The sequence below is a fragment of the Schistocerca americana genome, chromosome 7 (assembly GCF_021461395.2).
Source record: "Schistocerca americana isolate TAMUIC-IGC-003095 chromosome 7, iqSchAmer2.1, whole genome shotgun sequence".
In the NCBI taxonomy this organism is placed as follows: Eukaryota; Metazoa; Arthropoda; class Insecta; order Orthoptera; family Acrididae; genus Schistocerca; species Schistocerca americana.
The window spans coordinates 227,097,928-227,114,219 of NC_060125.1; the positions used below are offsets into that span (position 1 = coordinate 227,097,928).

General features: G+C 44.4%; 1 protein-coding gene across 5 annotated transcripts in view; it reads left to right on the forward strand.

Annotated features, from left to right (window-relative positions):
* LOC124622161 (glycine receptor subunit alpha-3) overlaps positions 1 to 16,292 on the forward strand; it is a 588,708-nt gene that overhangs the window by 440,448 nt on the left and 131,968 nt on the right. For 3 of the 5 annotated variants that reach the window (XM_047147804.1, XM_047147802.1, XM_047147801.1), the window contains exon 6: positions 1,175 to 1,330. In XM_047147804.1, the coding sequence (XP_047003760.1) occupies positions 1,175 to 1,330 (156 nt within the window). The remainder of the gene's footprint in view (positions 1 to 1,174; positions 1,331 to 16,292) is intronic. The other 2 variants (XM_047147805.1, XM_047147803.1) reach the window with 2 other exon arrangements.

The window sequence follows — 16,292 nt, forward strand, 5'->3', positions numbered from 1 at the left end:
AGACACCCGGCACCTGTACGACACAATGCATACATGTTTGCATGCTTGCGGTCAACATTTTTGTGACTGCACTAATTATTACTGTACCGCCGTTTCACATTTGCAATGGCTTATCTCGTGCTTACACTATCCTGTGATCTTGCAACGTTAGTCACTTAAATACTTTACTCAGACAAGCGTATGCCTGAAATTTCATTAATCTTGTAAGTGGGCTGTTTCTGTGTTGGCAGCACTGTGTAGCGCTTTGTATTGGATCTCTGACTGCGCTTTCTTTCTAAGAGATTCTGTGGTTGGTTGGACTCGTTGTTGGAAATAAATCGCCAGTAGTGTTGGGCAGTTGGAAGTTAGGCCCAGCAGTGGTGGAAGTACTGTTGGGCAGTTGGAGGTGAACAGCCAGCAGCTATGGATGTTGGATGTGAGAAGTTAGCATTTACGGAGCGTAGAGGTCTGACGTATTGGCGAAGGCTAACGATCTGTACATGTTCGACCTGGAGATTGAATATTATTCACGGTTATATGCCTTTGTACTATATGTCAATGACGGTTTATATTCGTGTTAGAACTGGATGTCACATTATTAAGATAAAAAAATACATTATATGGTTTGCAACAAAATCTTTCCTTTGCTAACGACGTGCCTATTAGTAGTTAGTGGCTTTAGTAGTTAGAATCTTTTATTTAGTTGGCAGTATTGACGCTCGCTGTATTGCAGTAGTTCGCGTAATGAAGAGTTTTGAGAAGTAAGTGCTTAATGAAATGTATAGGTTATTATTACAATTTCTTTTTAGTCAACGCCGTTCTTTTGAATTAATTATTTGAAGTCAGATTGCGTTGCGCTAGAATATTGTGGGTCAGTGTTGACATGATAAGAAAAAGCAAAGAGAAAGTAGGCTCAGTACGTTCAGTTTTACTCAGCTGTATCGGAATCAAATAACGTAGAAGTTTCATATTCTCAGTCATTCTGCAATTTAAGTACAGACTCACACATTTAAATAAAGAAGTTTCAATCTATATTAATTGGGATTTTTTTCTGTCAATATATTTTGGACGATGGTACGTGGTGCTGTGTCAATGGAATCCTAGAGTACAAAATGCTGTGAGATCATTGTTCTGGCATTCCGACGTGGACCTGGAGTACCCGCTGGAGCTGTTTCGTTACTCGGTGTGTTTTCAGAGATCGCGAAGCTGACGCACGAGTTCTCGTCGGTGACGCTGTTCCGCAACAAGACGGTGCGCTACGCGGCGCGCATGCACGCCATCATCGCCTGCCAGATGGAGTTCCAGCTCTACCCCATGGACATCCAGGTCTGCCCCATGTACATCGAGAGTTGTGAGTACACGCGGGTTGTCTCAGTCTCACCAGCAAAGCCTGCAATATGCTTTCTGCTGTCATCTGGCGGGGCGGGGCGCACGGGGAATACTTGCTGGGAAGGTCTCTTAACCCTTTAATTACGGTGCGGCCTCTAGTAGCATTCTGCCGCGTGAGCGCGCGCCACTATACGCTCAGACAGCGTTGTCAGTAAATGTGAGCACGGAACGCGAAAACTGAGTACTTGTTTCTCGTTCTTTTCGTGGATGTGTCCAGAGAAGCGATATTGTCAAAGTTAGAAATACCTATTGCATTAAACTGCTGTTCTTGTACGTTGTAATTTATAAATCGTTCTGTGTGAAGCCTAGTTTATACGACGACATTGGGTTGCGCCACTCGTTGCGTGGAATGACTTGCACGCAAATGGTTTCATATTTGACTGTAGACACGGCGAAACCCGTATGTACTTCACTTTCGTCGTTTTGTGGGTTCCTGAGTCGTGTCTGAAGTGAAAGTTTTGGCAGTTGCACGTCTCACGAGTTGTGGTGGAGTTAAAGCTTGTTGCATGGAATCGCTGCATAAGAAAAAAATAAGAAACGTGTTTCGATTCATGACTGGATGAAGAAAAGACGACAGCTCGATTGGTAATGGAAGACCCACGAAGTTCTTTTAATTATCTTTGAATGTCACCAGAACTGTTAACGTTTCTTCTAAATAGACTAATGCGATAAGGAATAAAGATACTCTAATGCATAAAGCACTGTCGCCAGAATTGAAATTACATATCACATTGCGTGCATTACAATCGAGAACACTCAGCATGCTATATGATGTATTTTTAGTTGGTGATGACGCTTTTTCATTAACACCAATAATCATTAAAAGTAATAATTATTAATATTAACAGCAGTAATTATTCTAAGCAGGCCGCATTAAAAAAGAGAATGCTTTGCAAACTATTCTCTTGAAGATAGATCTGTACAGTGGCATTATTTCAAAATTCAAGCATATGTGAACGGGAAGCACTGTGCGACGTTTAAAATAGATGAATATTGAATAAAGATTGTAGCTTCTTGATTTGTGTAGCCTTCCCTCCTGTCAACAATATTCCTTAAAAAAAGAGAGTCGGCCGACTTGAACGATGGGATTTTAGTCTTGTAGACAAGAGCATTTCCAGAGCTAGACTTATATTTGCTTGTATATTTTTTAATTTAGTTGTTTATGTGCTCCTAATTCAGTAAATTTTGCCCTGCACCTCAGATGTTGTCAAACCATTTACGTTCTGTTCCAGGAGCAGCAATATGTTGTTTATTTTTGTTATCAGCATCACTGAAATCCCATAAACACCTGTGCAAAGCATAGATATCCAAAAGACGAACATTATTCTCCGTTCCCCACTTTATATTTCAGTTTGTCTACACTCTACGAACACACATAACCTCGAAACTCATGCAACCAGTGTCGCCAAAGTTGGAACACGCCGAAACTGTTTAGTTTCACCGACGAGTTGCGCAAACGCGCGGCGCGCATGCGCAGAGGCCGTTAGCGCAGTTGCCTGCAACCTAGTGTCGTCGTGTAAACTAGGCTTTACACACGTATGGAAAAGAAATTGCTACTGTATCTACATTCCGAAAACAAATCCAATAGTAAAATGATTAATTACTTTTGGGCTTTTCAATAATAATTTATCCCTCGTCGTTCGGAAATGAAGAACGTAAAGAGTTAGGCATTCAGAAGCTTAGGCGAGTTGCGGCGCCGTCCATAAATAAAAGGTTTAAAACGTTTATTTGGTGCTATAGATTTCATTGTACGAGAGACGTTCCACAAGTAATTGTCGTCATTGTTTCTGAAAGAGAAGACGGGACACCAGGTGACACAAACAAACGCCATATGAATGCACACCCGCTGCTGGATCAGCGACGAAAGGGGCATCGGCAGAGGGATGACACATTCGCAGTGCGCCAAAGAACAGAGAGTAGCAGCAGAGCGACGTGTCCACACCACGATGGCACACGGACATGTACTGACAACGTGGTCGCCAGAGGAATTGCGTGTTGTTATCCGGTATGAATGAGCATGTGGGGCTAGTATGTCCGTCACCCACGAACGCCAACAGACTGTTTATAGTGAAGAGGTCAAGTCCAACAGTTAGTCGCTGGTGTTGCATGTTCAGAGAAGAACATCTATGGTCATCAGTCCCCTAGAACTTAGAACTACTTAAACCTAACTAATCTGAGGACAGCACACAACACCCAGTCATCACGAGGCAGAGAAAATCCCTGACCCCGCCGGGAATCGAACCCGGTAACCTGTGCGTGGGATCAGAGAAGGAAGGTACAGTGTGGAAATGAAGGTCGAAGTGGGCGTCCTTCCAAATCCACGAATGAAAACAATGTTGCCAGAATAGAGAACGCGGTGTTAATGGACAGGCGTACAACGGTCTCAGACGTGGCATCCACACTGCGTATTGGCTGCACTCAGGCCCATCACATGCGTCGTGATGTGTTGGGTTACCGCAAAGTGACTGCAAAATGGGTGCCGAAAACCCCGGCCAAGGATCACAAGAGTGAAAGAATGGTAATAAGCACCAATCACTTAATGCGGGGCCGGCCGAAGTGGCCGTGCGGTTAAAGGCGCTGCAGTCTGGAACCGCAAGACCGCTACGGTCGCAGGTTCGAATCCTGCCTCGGGCATGGATGTTTGTGATGTCCTTAGGTTAGTTAGGTTTAACTAGTTCTAAGTTCTAGGGGACTAATGACCTCAGCAGTTGAGTCCCATAGTGCTCAGAGCCATTTGAACCATTTTGAACTTAATGCGGTACGCGCGAGAGAGAAATGAGTTCCTGTTCAAAATCATCACAGGCGACAAAACATACGAGGGGCGTTTGAAAAGTTCGTGCAGAGTCCGAGAGGTAGCACCAGCGGCGCGTATCGAGCTCTTGTTTAGTTGGTAGCATCTTTGGAAAGAACGCACACCAACTTTCAGCCATATTGGTCTATTTCTTTGTGTTTGGCATTCGTGTGAATCAAGGACGTCGAGTGATTGTCAAGAAATGGACGAAAAAGAATTTCGTGTGGTGATTAAACATTACTTTAGGAAAGGCAAAACGCCTCAGGAGACTAAAGAGAAGCTTGGTAAACATTAAGGTGACTCTGCACATCCGATTACAACAGTTTATAAGTAGTTTCAAAATTTTCGGAGTGGCCATAACGGCACAAATGATGCTGAACGTTCTGGACGCCCTGTGGAGGTCACGACTCCAGAAATAATTGATGAAATCCATGATATGGTGATGGAAGACAGAAAAGTTAAGTTGCATGAGATTGCTAGTGCGGTGGGCATCTCGAATGAACGGGTCCATAATATTTTGCATAAACATTTGGACATGAGAAAGCTACCCGCAAGATGGGTTCCGCGATTGCTCACGCTTGACCAAAAACGGAATCGTGTGACGTGTTGCAAGGATGGTTTGCAGCTGTTCAGGAAGAATCCACAGGACTTTCAGCGTCGTTTCGTCACTGTGGATGAAACATGGATACATTACTATACTCCTGAGACCAAAGAACAAACTAAACAATGGGTTACCAATGGAGAATCTGCACCAAAAAAGGCGAAGACCATTCCTTCGGTCGGAAAGGTTATGGCGACTGTCTTTTGGGATTCGCAAGGGATAATCCTCATCGACTACCTGGAAAAGGGTAACACTATTACAGGTGCATATCATTCATCGTTATTGGACCGTTTGAAAACCGAGCTGCAAGAAAAACGCCGGCGATTGGACCGCAAAAAGTCTATTTCCATCACGACAATGCACCAGCACCTCAGCAGTTGTGGTTGCAAAATTAATCGAAATAGGATTTCATCTCGTTTCACATTCCCCCTATTCTCCAGACTTGGCTCCCTCGGACTACTGTTTGATCCCCAATTTGAAGAAATGACAGGTGGGACTAAGATTTTATTCAAGTGAGGAGGTGATTGCAGCAACTAATAGCTATTTTGCAGACATGGACAATTCCTATTATTCGGAAGGAGTCAACAAATTAGAACAGCGTTGGGCGAAGTGTACAAGTCTGAAAGCAGACTATATCGAAAAATAAAAAAGGTTTACCCCAAACATGTAGGTAGTTTTTATTTTTGCACGGACTTTTCAATCGCCCCCTCGTATGTGCACCACTTTGCCACAGAACCAAATGCAGCCTCAATGACGTGGAAGCATTCCAGGTCACCAGTGAGGAAAACATTCGAAATGTCACCCTCCACAGGAAAGACTACTACCACAGCGTACCGGGACGCGAAAGATATGATTCTCCTTGATTTCCTCCAGCAAGGGACAATCAGTGCAGTACGCTATTGCGACACCCTCACCAGACTCAGTTCTGCCATTCGATGAAAGAGACCAGGGCTCTTGAGTATAGGTGTTGCGCTCTTGGACGATAGCGCAAAACCACACGCAGCGCACCGCGGGGGTAGCCGTGCGGTCTTAGGCGCCTTGTAACGGTTCGAGTCCTCCCTTGGGCATGGGAGTGTGTATTGTCCTTAGCGTAAGTTAGTTTAAGTTAGATTAAGTATTGCTTAAACCTAGGGACCGATGACCTCAGCAGTTTGGCCCCATACAACTTACCACAAATTTCCAATTTCCACACAAAGCGAGATTCTTAACAGATCAGATTCGTTGCTTCAGAGGAGAGGTACTGGATTACTCGGCCTGCAGCCGCAGTCTTGCCCCATCTGACTTTCATCTGGTCCCTTCATTGAAAGGACATCACTTCCAAGTCAACGCTGAGTTGGAGCAGCTGTGCAACAATTCCTTGCATCGCAGGTCACCGAGTTTTACCTGAGCGGTTCTTTCAAACTAATTGCACGCTGCGACAAACGTCTCATGTAATAAAAATAGTGCAAGTTGTATAGCTCATGATACCAGTGTGTACTTGCTTTTGGCAATAAAATTTGGAAATTTTTGGTAAGTTCTATGGTACCAATTTGCTGAGGTCATCGGTCCCTAGGCTTACACACTACTTAATCTAACTTACGCTAAGGACAACACACACGCCCATGCCCAATGGATGACTCGAACCTCCGACAGGGGGAGCCGCGCGAACCGTGACAAGGCGCCCTAGACCGCACGGCTACCCCGCGGGGCTTGGCAAGAAAGTTTTCGTGTGAAAAACAATGACGAAACTTACTTTCAGAACGTAACTCGTGCAATATCATACAACACAGTCTTCTTCCGATACTGGTATCATCAAGAAGTTTTCTTGCTTCAATCACACGACCCGTCAACTCACCGGATTTTATGAAAGAAGATTTTACTTGGAAAGTGACGTTATGTCACGTTATGGTAACCCGCCGTAAATTTTTGTAATGTTGCCCCTAATGTCACTTACGAAACGTATAATAAATTCCGACATTTTGTCCCGATATTAGGTTTGTGCAACATATGCTCATTATAAAGAAAAGTAAATTGAAAATATAGAAAAGCAACTTCTCGTAACTTTTCACAGCTAAATTTTAGAATAGGTCCTATCGATATCTGAATAATATTACACATGTTCACTGCTCACACAAGAAGCTCAGTGCAACGAAGGACAAACTGCGGTTTCTGTATCTGCTTTCGAGTTTTGTGGTCAGCTTTTTTTTTTCTATCACCTACCTTTGCTGAGCAGCTACCTGTCAGGATGCAGATTTCTCTCCCGTCAATCCGTTTGGCTGCCAATAAAATACCTAACAAACTCAACATCACCTCTTCTTTCTTCAGTTTCTCTTCCATTTTCTGCACAATGTATCTATTTCTGCGGACAGATCACCAAACATTGGTAGCTCTATTATGTAACCATGGGACTCTGCTACAAACTAAACACATGAAGAATGAGTCTTTTCTTGAATAATAACCATCTTTTGATCTTAAGAGGACTTTCGTTTGTATATAATTTATCAAAAATGGGAAGAGACTCAATAAGGCTCGCATAATTGACCAAAAACGACCGTTATTTGCAAAATCAGTTTCTTCCAGGAGACAAGTTACTGATAGCAAAATATGTTACACTGAAAATTAAATAGAATAAATCTGCTGACATTGCTTTTTCGAAAGTGCTTGTTTTCAGTAAAGAATCTGTAGTGCAACATTCGCGTAATGACAACTCCCAAATGCATAATCCGAGAAACAGTACAATCCATCACAGGGCAGATCTTCGCAAGAAATCATTAAGTAAAATAACACAATGCTTGCCGTTCAGGTAGAGGACAAACTTACTGTCTTATTCTGTTATAAATTCTGACAGTTACATAAATAGCTGAAAGCATTACAAGACTGAGATGCTGATATTCAAGTCACGTAGTTCCTGCATTCTTCTCGGTACGAAGACCCACTCTAAGATGAAAACTGTTTTGTGATCAATACGACGTAATACAAGGACCCAAGGTTTTTGCATAGATCACTGCCTCTTTCGTTTGTGTTCAGAAATTACGCGCCTTGCCGTTTCATCCGTAAATACCATTCCGATGGTGTGGTTCTTCCTTCCATTCAAAAATCTCCACCAGGGGACCTAACACCCTGTCAGTCCCTTTTAGTGCATCGAGCAACTCATGCTTCGACTTTCGGTGTAGTTTTTAAGTGCTTGAAAACTGTACATTTACGGGTATGGTCAAACATATGCACCCGCGCTGAGTACCGTAAATAACGCAAACTCATTAGCATCATCATATTCACCAACGCAAGGATTAAACCATCTTCGATTATTCCGATCTTTAGTTTTTTGTCCTGTCTATATTTTCTTCCTTCTTTTGGATTTTACTCCAACAGTGACAATGACAGAACGTGAAGAGATAATTTCTTATCTGCGCGTCTCCCCAAATAAAATAGTGTGGCTGAAAGTGGAGCTCATACTATGCAAAGTTTTTACGGACTAATACTATGTTTGGCACCAGATGAAACGAATCTCGCTGCGAAAACATGCAATTATTGGCAATATGTCAATACTCGTTCTTAAAGGGTTAAGTAACCAATCGGAAACTATGATCGTGCCAGGTGGAAAAAAATCAAATACAACCATAAAAATTAGTAAACATATCATGCCAGAGAACAGTAAACGACAAAACCTGTTTAAGTACCGTCCTGATGTAATCGCCTGATCATCATCTCTGATTTCAATATGAAGTTTTTTAAAGGTGGCAGCAAATTTTTTTGCTATCAAATTAAGTATTTCATAGCCCTTATTAAACACATATGATGTCGAAAATGTCAGTTAAACAGCATTATACATAACGAGATTTTTCATTCTGCAGTGGAGTGTGCGCTGATATGAAACTTCCTGGCAGATTAAAACTGTATGGCGAACCGAGACTCGAACTCGGGACCTTTACCTTTCGCGGGCAAGTACTCTAGCAACTGAGCTACCCAAGCACGACTCATGACCCGTCCTCACAGCTTCACTTCTGCCAGTACCTCGTCTCCTACCTTCCAAACTTCACACAAGCTCTTCTGCGAACCTTGCAGAACTAGCACCCCTGGAAGAAAGGATATTGCGGAGACATGGCTTAGCCGCAGCCTGGGTGATGTTTCTAGAATGAGATTTTCACTCTGCGGCGGAGAGTTCGCTGATATGAAACTTCCTGGCAGATTAAAACTGTATGCCGGACCGATACTCGAACTCGGGACTTTCGCCATCCACGGGCAAGTGCTCTACGAACTGAGCTACCCAAGCACGACTGACGACCCGTCCCCACAGTTTTAATCTGCCAGGAGGTTTCATAGCCGGCCGTTGTGGCCGAGCGGTTCTAGGCGCTTCAGTCCAGAACCGCGCTGCTGCTAAGGTCGCAGGTTCGATTCCTGCCTCGGGCATGGATGTGTGTGATGTCCTTAGGTTAGTTAGGTTTAAGTAGTTCTAAGTCTAGGGGACTGATGACCTCAGATGTTAAGTTCCATAGTGCTTAGAGCCATTCGAACCATATGAAGTTTCATATCAGCGCACACTCCGCTGCAGAGTGAAAATCTAATTCTGGAAACATGCCCCAGGCTGTGGCTAAGCCATGTCTTCGCAATATCCTTTCTTCCAGGGGTGCTAGTTCTGCAAGTTGGCAGGAGAGCTTGTGTGCAGTTTGGAAGGTAGGAGACGAGTTACTGACAGAATTGTAGCTGTGAGGACGGGTCATGAGTCGTGCTTGGGTAGCTCAGTTGGTAGAGCACTTGCCCGCGAAAGGCAAAGGTCCCGATTTCAAGTCTCGGCCCGGCATACAGTTTTAATCTGTCAGGAAGTTTCAGCGTTATACATATTTATTACAACATTCTGGTCATTTCCAGGTAGGTAACTGACTACGAGGGGCGTTCTATAAGCAGTGCAACACTTTTTTTCTGTAAACAGGTTGGTATCATTCAAGTGTACGTTGCACCATATTGTTCCCCACACTTTTAGGTACAAAACCCTATTTTTCAACACATACTTCAACGGCAGTATGCCACCTTACTTGGATGGGCTGTATGCCTGCATGGTACCACGCTATTGGTCAATGTGGAAACCAACGTCTTGTTGCATCAATAACCTTCTCATCATCCACTTATTACTTCCTCTCGAGTGCATCCTTCATGGGGCCAAAGAGATGGAAGTCAGAAGGTGCCAGATCCAGCCTATAAGAAGGATGCGGCAGAACAGTCCAATGAAGTTTTGTGCGCTCCTCTCGGGTGCACAGACTTGTGTAATGCCTTGCGTTGTCATGGAGAAGGATAAGTTGGTTTGTATTTTTGTTTCGAAGAACTCTCTGAAGTTGTTTCTTCAATTTCCTGAGGGTTGCACAATGCACTTCCGAGTTGATCGTTACACCCTGAGGGAGGACGAGTGTGTCAGTACTACCAACAGAGACATAGAGTTGTGCAGCGAGGTGATTGCGATCCGTCGATCATCTCGAATGAGAGTGTCCGCACGTTCCAGGATCGCAGGAGTCACAGCTGTGTGAGGCCGGCGGGCACGCGGGAGATCGGACCGGTTTGTGCGACCTGGTTGCGATGACGACAGACACCTCGTCCAACGACTCACCGTGCTTTTGTTCACTGCCAGGTCTCCGTAGACATTCTACAAGCGCCTATGAACATCTGCGATGCTCAATGACAGCTCCTTGCCTGGAACGTACTGCCACTACAGATGCCATTTTGAAGGCTACAGATAGCGTCACCACATATTGGAACTGCATGAAGCTATCGAGGCTAAGCGGGAATATTCCATGATGTCCCACAACAGATTCCACATTTCTTCAACGAATCTGGCAGAGAAATAAATGTGCTGCATTACTTACTGAACGCACCTCGTAAAGGGTACGGCGGAACCGACTAAGCGGTTTCTATCGATTACTGCTGGGGCTGTGGTGGAGATAGGCAGCTGCACGTGGTCTGCCTTTGCTCAGTCGTTGACCCCATTTCAGTGGTCTGGACCGGTGCACATTGTGGTTTTGCCGTTCGCGCTTAATACACTACTGGCCATTAAAATTGTTACACCAAGAAGAAATGCAGATGATAAACGGGTATTCATTGGACAAATATATTATACTAAAACTGGTATGTGATTACATTTTCACGCAATTTGGGTGCATAGATCCTGAGAAATCAGTACCGAGAACAACCAGCTCTGGCCGTAATAATGGCCTTGATACGCCTGGGCATTGAGTCAAACAGAGCTTGGATGGCGTGTATAGGTACAGCTGCCCATGCAGCTTCAACACGACACCACAGTTCATCAACAGTAGTGACTGGCGTATTGTGACGAGCCAGTTGCTCGGCCACCACTGACCAGACGTTTTCAATTGGTGAGAGATCTGGAGAATGTACTGGCCAGGACAGCAGTTGAACATTTTCGGTATCCAGAAAGGCCCGTACAGGACCTGCAACATGCGGTCGTGCGTTATCCTGCTGAAATGTAGGGTTTCGCAGGGATCGAATGAAGGATAGAGCCACGGGTCGTAACACATCTGAAATGTAACGTCCACTGTTCAAAGTGCCGTCAATGCGAACAAGAGGTGACTGAGACGTGTAACCAATGGCACCCCATTCCATCACGCCGGGTGATACGCCAGTATGGCGATGACGAATACGCGCTTTCAATGTGCGTTCACCGCGATGTCGCCAAACACGGATGCGAACATCATGATGCTGTAAACAGAACCTGGGTTCATCCGAAAAAATGACGTTTTGTCATTCGTGCACCCAGGTTCGTTGTTGAGTACACCATCACAGGCGGTCCTGTCTGTGATGCAGCGTCAAGGGTAACCGCAGCCACGGTCTCCAAGCTGATAGTCCATGCTGCTGCAAACGTCGTCGAACTGTTCGTGCAGATGGTTGCTGTCCTGCAAACATGTCCATCTGTTGACTCAGGGATCGAGACGTGGCTGCACGATGCGTTACAGCCGTGCGGATAAGATACCCGACATCTGGACTGCTAGTGATACGAGGCTGTTCGGATCCAGCACGGCGTTCCGTGTTACCCTCCTGAACCCACCGATTCCATATTCTGCTAACAGTCATTGGATCTCGACCAACGCGAGCAGGAATGTCGCGATACGATAAACCGCAATCGCGATGGGCTACTATGGGACCTTTATCAAAGTCGGAAACGTGACGGTACGCATTTCTCCTCCTTACATGAGGCATCACAACAACGTTTCACCGGGCAACGCCGGTCAGCTGCTGTTTGTGCATGAGAAATCGGTTGGAAACTTTCCTCATGTCAGCACGTTGTAGGTGTCGCCACCGGCGCCAACCTTGTGTGAATGGTCTGAAAAGCTAATCATTTGCATATCACAGCATCTTCTTCCTACCGGTTAAATTTCGCGTCTGTAGCACGTCATCTTCGCGGTGTAGCAATTGTAATGGCCAGTAGTGTATGAAAACAGCAGATATGTGATCGCTACACAACGAGATTTTCGGTGACAGTTCAGCATTCCACCCAACAATGGCGTTCCTAATGCAAACAAAATTCGGTCCTGGGTTCGGCAATTGGAGGAAACTGGTAACACACTGAGAATAGATACACATGGCCGACGCAAACCCATCAGTACGCCAGAAAATGTGCAGCGGGTGATAACAGCAGTTCAACATTGGCCGCAACGTTCTGCTCGACTTGGTGTTGCATTGGGGATTTCAGAAGGATTCTGCAATGCGAGTTGAAGTTCCATCCTTTCAAAATAATGATTGCTCAAGAATTATGCCCAGCAGACTACGACAACCGTCAAAATCTGTGTGAGCAAATACTTCCTCAGATCCCTCCGAATGCAGCTTTCTCCAGTAGTGACGAGGCACAGTTTCATCTTAGTGGGTGCGTGAATAAGCAAAACTTCCACTACTGGGCCGAAAATAATGCCCGAATTATTGATGAAAGACCGCAACATTCTCCTAAAGTGACAGTGTGGTGTGCCATATCACAGTTTGGCATTGTAGGCCCTTACTTTTTTGAGGAGGAAGGACTGACTGTGACAGTGAATTCCACACGTTATGTTTCAATGCTGCAAAATGTTTTGAAACCCAGAATGGACGAGATTGTTGAAGAACATGACCTGTAGTTCCAACAGAATGGAGCTATCTTGAATTTCACTTGATGTTTTGAGAGAAATGTTTCTAGGACGCCTCGTCTCTTTGAGGGGTGATGTCGCGTGGTCTGCGCGGTCACCAGATTTGAGCATTTGTGACTGCTTTCTTTGGGGATATCTGGAGGAAAAGGTTTCCAAAAGCCGCCCCCACACCCTACCAGAGTTAAAAGAGCGGATCATTTACGAAGTGAATGCCATACTCCGCGATATGTGTGCAAGAGCTGCTCGAAACTTCAGGAATCGCCTACAACAATTTATTGATGCTAACGGCCGCCGTCTTGAGGACATTATTTTCAAAACTAAATGAATATAAAATGGTACATTGTACTAATTTAGAAAACAGAAACATTTTTTCTCTATACACCCAATTTACTTTTTATTGCTCCTTAAATCTGCTTAGTCGGTTCTGCCGCACCCTGTATTTATTTCTACCATAAAATTAATGTCTGTTATAGGAGGATATGTTGAGGATGAAACAAAACAGCAATCTGCATTTAAAACATTACGACGCACTGTGGTATTGTTTTTCTTTGAACTGTCAAAAATGTTTTAGATGTGCACTCTCTCTAAGGTGAATTCATAAAACGCTAGTAAATGTCGTTGTATTGTAAATATTTCTTTGTGAATATCGCTGTTATTCTCGCAAACCAATGGATTTAGTTGCAGCACACTGGCAGGACAAATGTCACGCAATAGGCACTGTGAACGCTCCAGCAAATATATGGTCCATTGAATAGTTTGTGGATATGCAGACCCGCTGACGTTTCTTGTACAGAACTTAGGGAAACACTGTTGTTCGTGAGAGATCAATAAAGTGAGTATTCTATAACACTTGCAATATAGGTTGGACTTTTCATTTCGAAAATTGTGCAGTCGTTCACAGTTGCTCTATTCACGCTTCCACGTGTGTTCTACCAATATTTACGTGAATACCCAGATTGAAACAGCATCGTTCGTTCTGCTGCACTAATGTCGGATGTTGGTCGGCAACTGCAGCTGAGGTATTTGCCTTCGGCAGACAGCATTGTACTCTTAGAGCGATTCGAACATACCCTGTCAGCTGTCTGAAACCTTCGGCCTGTTAATTCCAGTATGAGGGTTGTGTGATAAGTGTGGTGAATTTCTAGGAGAGAATGGAACATTTTTGTTGCCCTTCATGATTGATAAGCTTGCTTATTCCAAGGAACGTATAAGCAATATTGACACTCTGTAGCCTACAGTTCATTATTGACAACCGTCTGAATTGGTCAGTGTGTCGACTGCGACTGAAAATGGAGAAAACAGAGTTTCGTGCTGTCATTAAACATTTTTATTTGAAGGGTTGAAGTACAACACAAATCAAAACAGGATTGGATGTAGTTTACGCCGGCTTTGCACCATCATTGAAGACCGTCATTGCTTTTGGATTAATAAATTTAAAAGTGATTGGGCAAGCATCTAAGATAAGCGCACTCTGGCCGTCCAATTGAAATGGTTCAAATGGCTCTGAGCACTATGGGACTTAACATCTGTGGTCATCACTCCCCTAGAACTTAGAACTAATTAAACCTAACTAACCTAAGGACAGCACACACATCCATGCCCGAGGCAGGATTCGAACCTGCAACCGTAGCAGTCGCGCGGTTCCGGACTGAGCGCCTAGAACCGCGAGACCACAGCGGCCGGCCCGTCCAATTGAAGTCACCACAAAAGAAACCATTGACAAAATCCATGATATGGTAATGCAAGAGAGCCGAGTAAAAATTCGTGTGATTGCTGAGACTTTAGGCATCTCAACTGAGAGAATGCATAATATCCTGCACAGAGAGTTGGTTATGAAAAAGCTGTAAGCGAAGCGGGTGCTGTGATTCCTCATAGTCGACGAAAAACATATCCGGCACAACGTTTCAACACGACCTCTGGCGATGTTTAATCGCAATCCACAAGACTTGTTGCGCAGATTTGTGACTGTTGATGAAACTTGGATGTTGATCATTACACACCAGATTCAAAATTGCAGTCAAAACAATTGACAAGTATTGGTGCAAGAGCACTGAAGAAGTCAATGACCAATTTGTGACCTGGTAAGCTGATGGCCACTGTTTTTTTGGATTGCCAAGATGTAATCCTCATAGATTACTTGGAAAAATTACAGAACCATATGCTTCATTACTGAAACATTGGCTGAATAAGGATCAAGGTTGGCATTCAAAAAAGTGCTTTTTCACCAGAATAATGCACCATTTCACACATCAGCCATACCAATGGCGAAAGAGCATGAACTGGGCTTTCAATTAATTCTTCATCCACCCAATTCACCAGACTTAGCTCCAAGTGACTTCTTCCTATTCCCTAAAGTGAAACTTTGACTTGCTGGGAAGAAATTTTCATCAAATGAGGAAGTGATAGCTGCAGCCAACGAGTATTTTGCAGAGTTGGACATAACCCATTTTTCCGCCGCGATGAAAATCGCTGGACCAGGTGTATATCCCTCAAAGGAGGCTCTATCGTGCAGTAAGGTGAGTTGTTATCGAAACCACACTTATCAAACCACCCTCATACAACAGTAATTCCGTGTGGCCCCAACGCCTGGTGCAGGTATCTCAATTCGACATCACTTCGGCGACTTTCGCGTCCATAAGCTGCCCCAGTAAACATATTGGGGAAGGAGACCTACAGTTAAACGACGTGCAGTCCGAATCACATGTCACTCCTGGCGAATAATGACATTATTGAGAAGTGAGGACCGCATTAAACGCAGACTGAAATATTTTGTCTTCCAACAGACATTCGATCCCGCGACATATTCTGTTTCCAGGCGCGCAATGTACCGCTAAACAGGCAGACCCGACGATTCCAGTATGAAAGTTTCACCGTAAGTAAAATGTGAAACTCAGTTTGGTCTGTACGTCCATGAGGTCCAGAGGAAAGCAGACAATGAAGCCCAAGTTAATTCAATGATTTCAGGGAGGCATTTGATATACACTTCCTACCAAGAAAGTGAAGCATCCCAGAAGCATTGTCTGATATCAATATTACTTTGTATACGTACACACCATGATTAGAGTTGCAATGCTCTGCTACGGGTAGAGTGGCCACCAGAGTCTGTAAGTGTTTAGTATTGTTACCAGGCGTGAACAGCGTGACTGTGGACACGGAGACGCCGCGTACTCGTGTGAGACATAGTTATCAGCAAGACATTTTATGGCCACTCGTAGTGGCCTCCATGTGGCCGGCTGATCGAATCACACAATATCCAGTTTTCTGGAGTGTTCGGAAGTGACAGTGGCAAGGTGTTCGACTGCAGGGAAACATGAGGGCAGGCATATTCATCGTCAAGATTTCGGTAGACAACGTCTGACCACCACAAGAGATGATCGTCGTATTGTCCACCAAGCACATCGTAACCTCTTTACATCTGCGCCTACCTTCCCAGAAT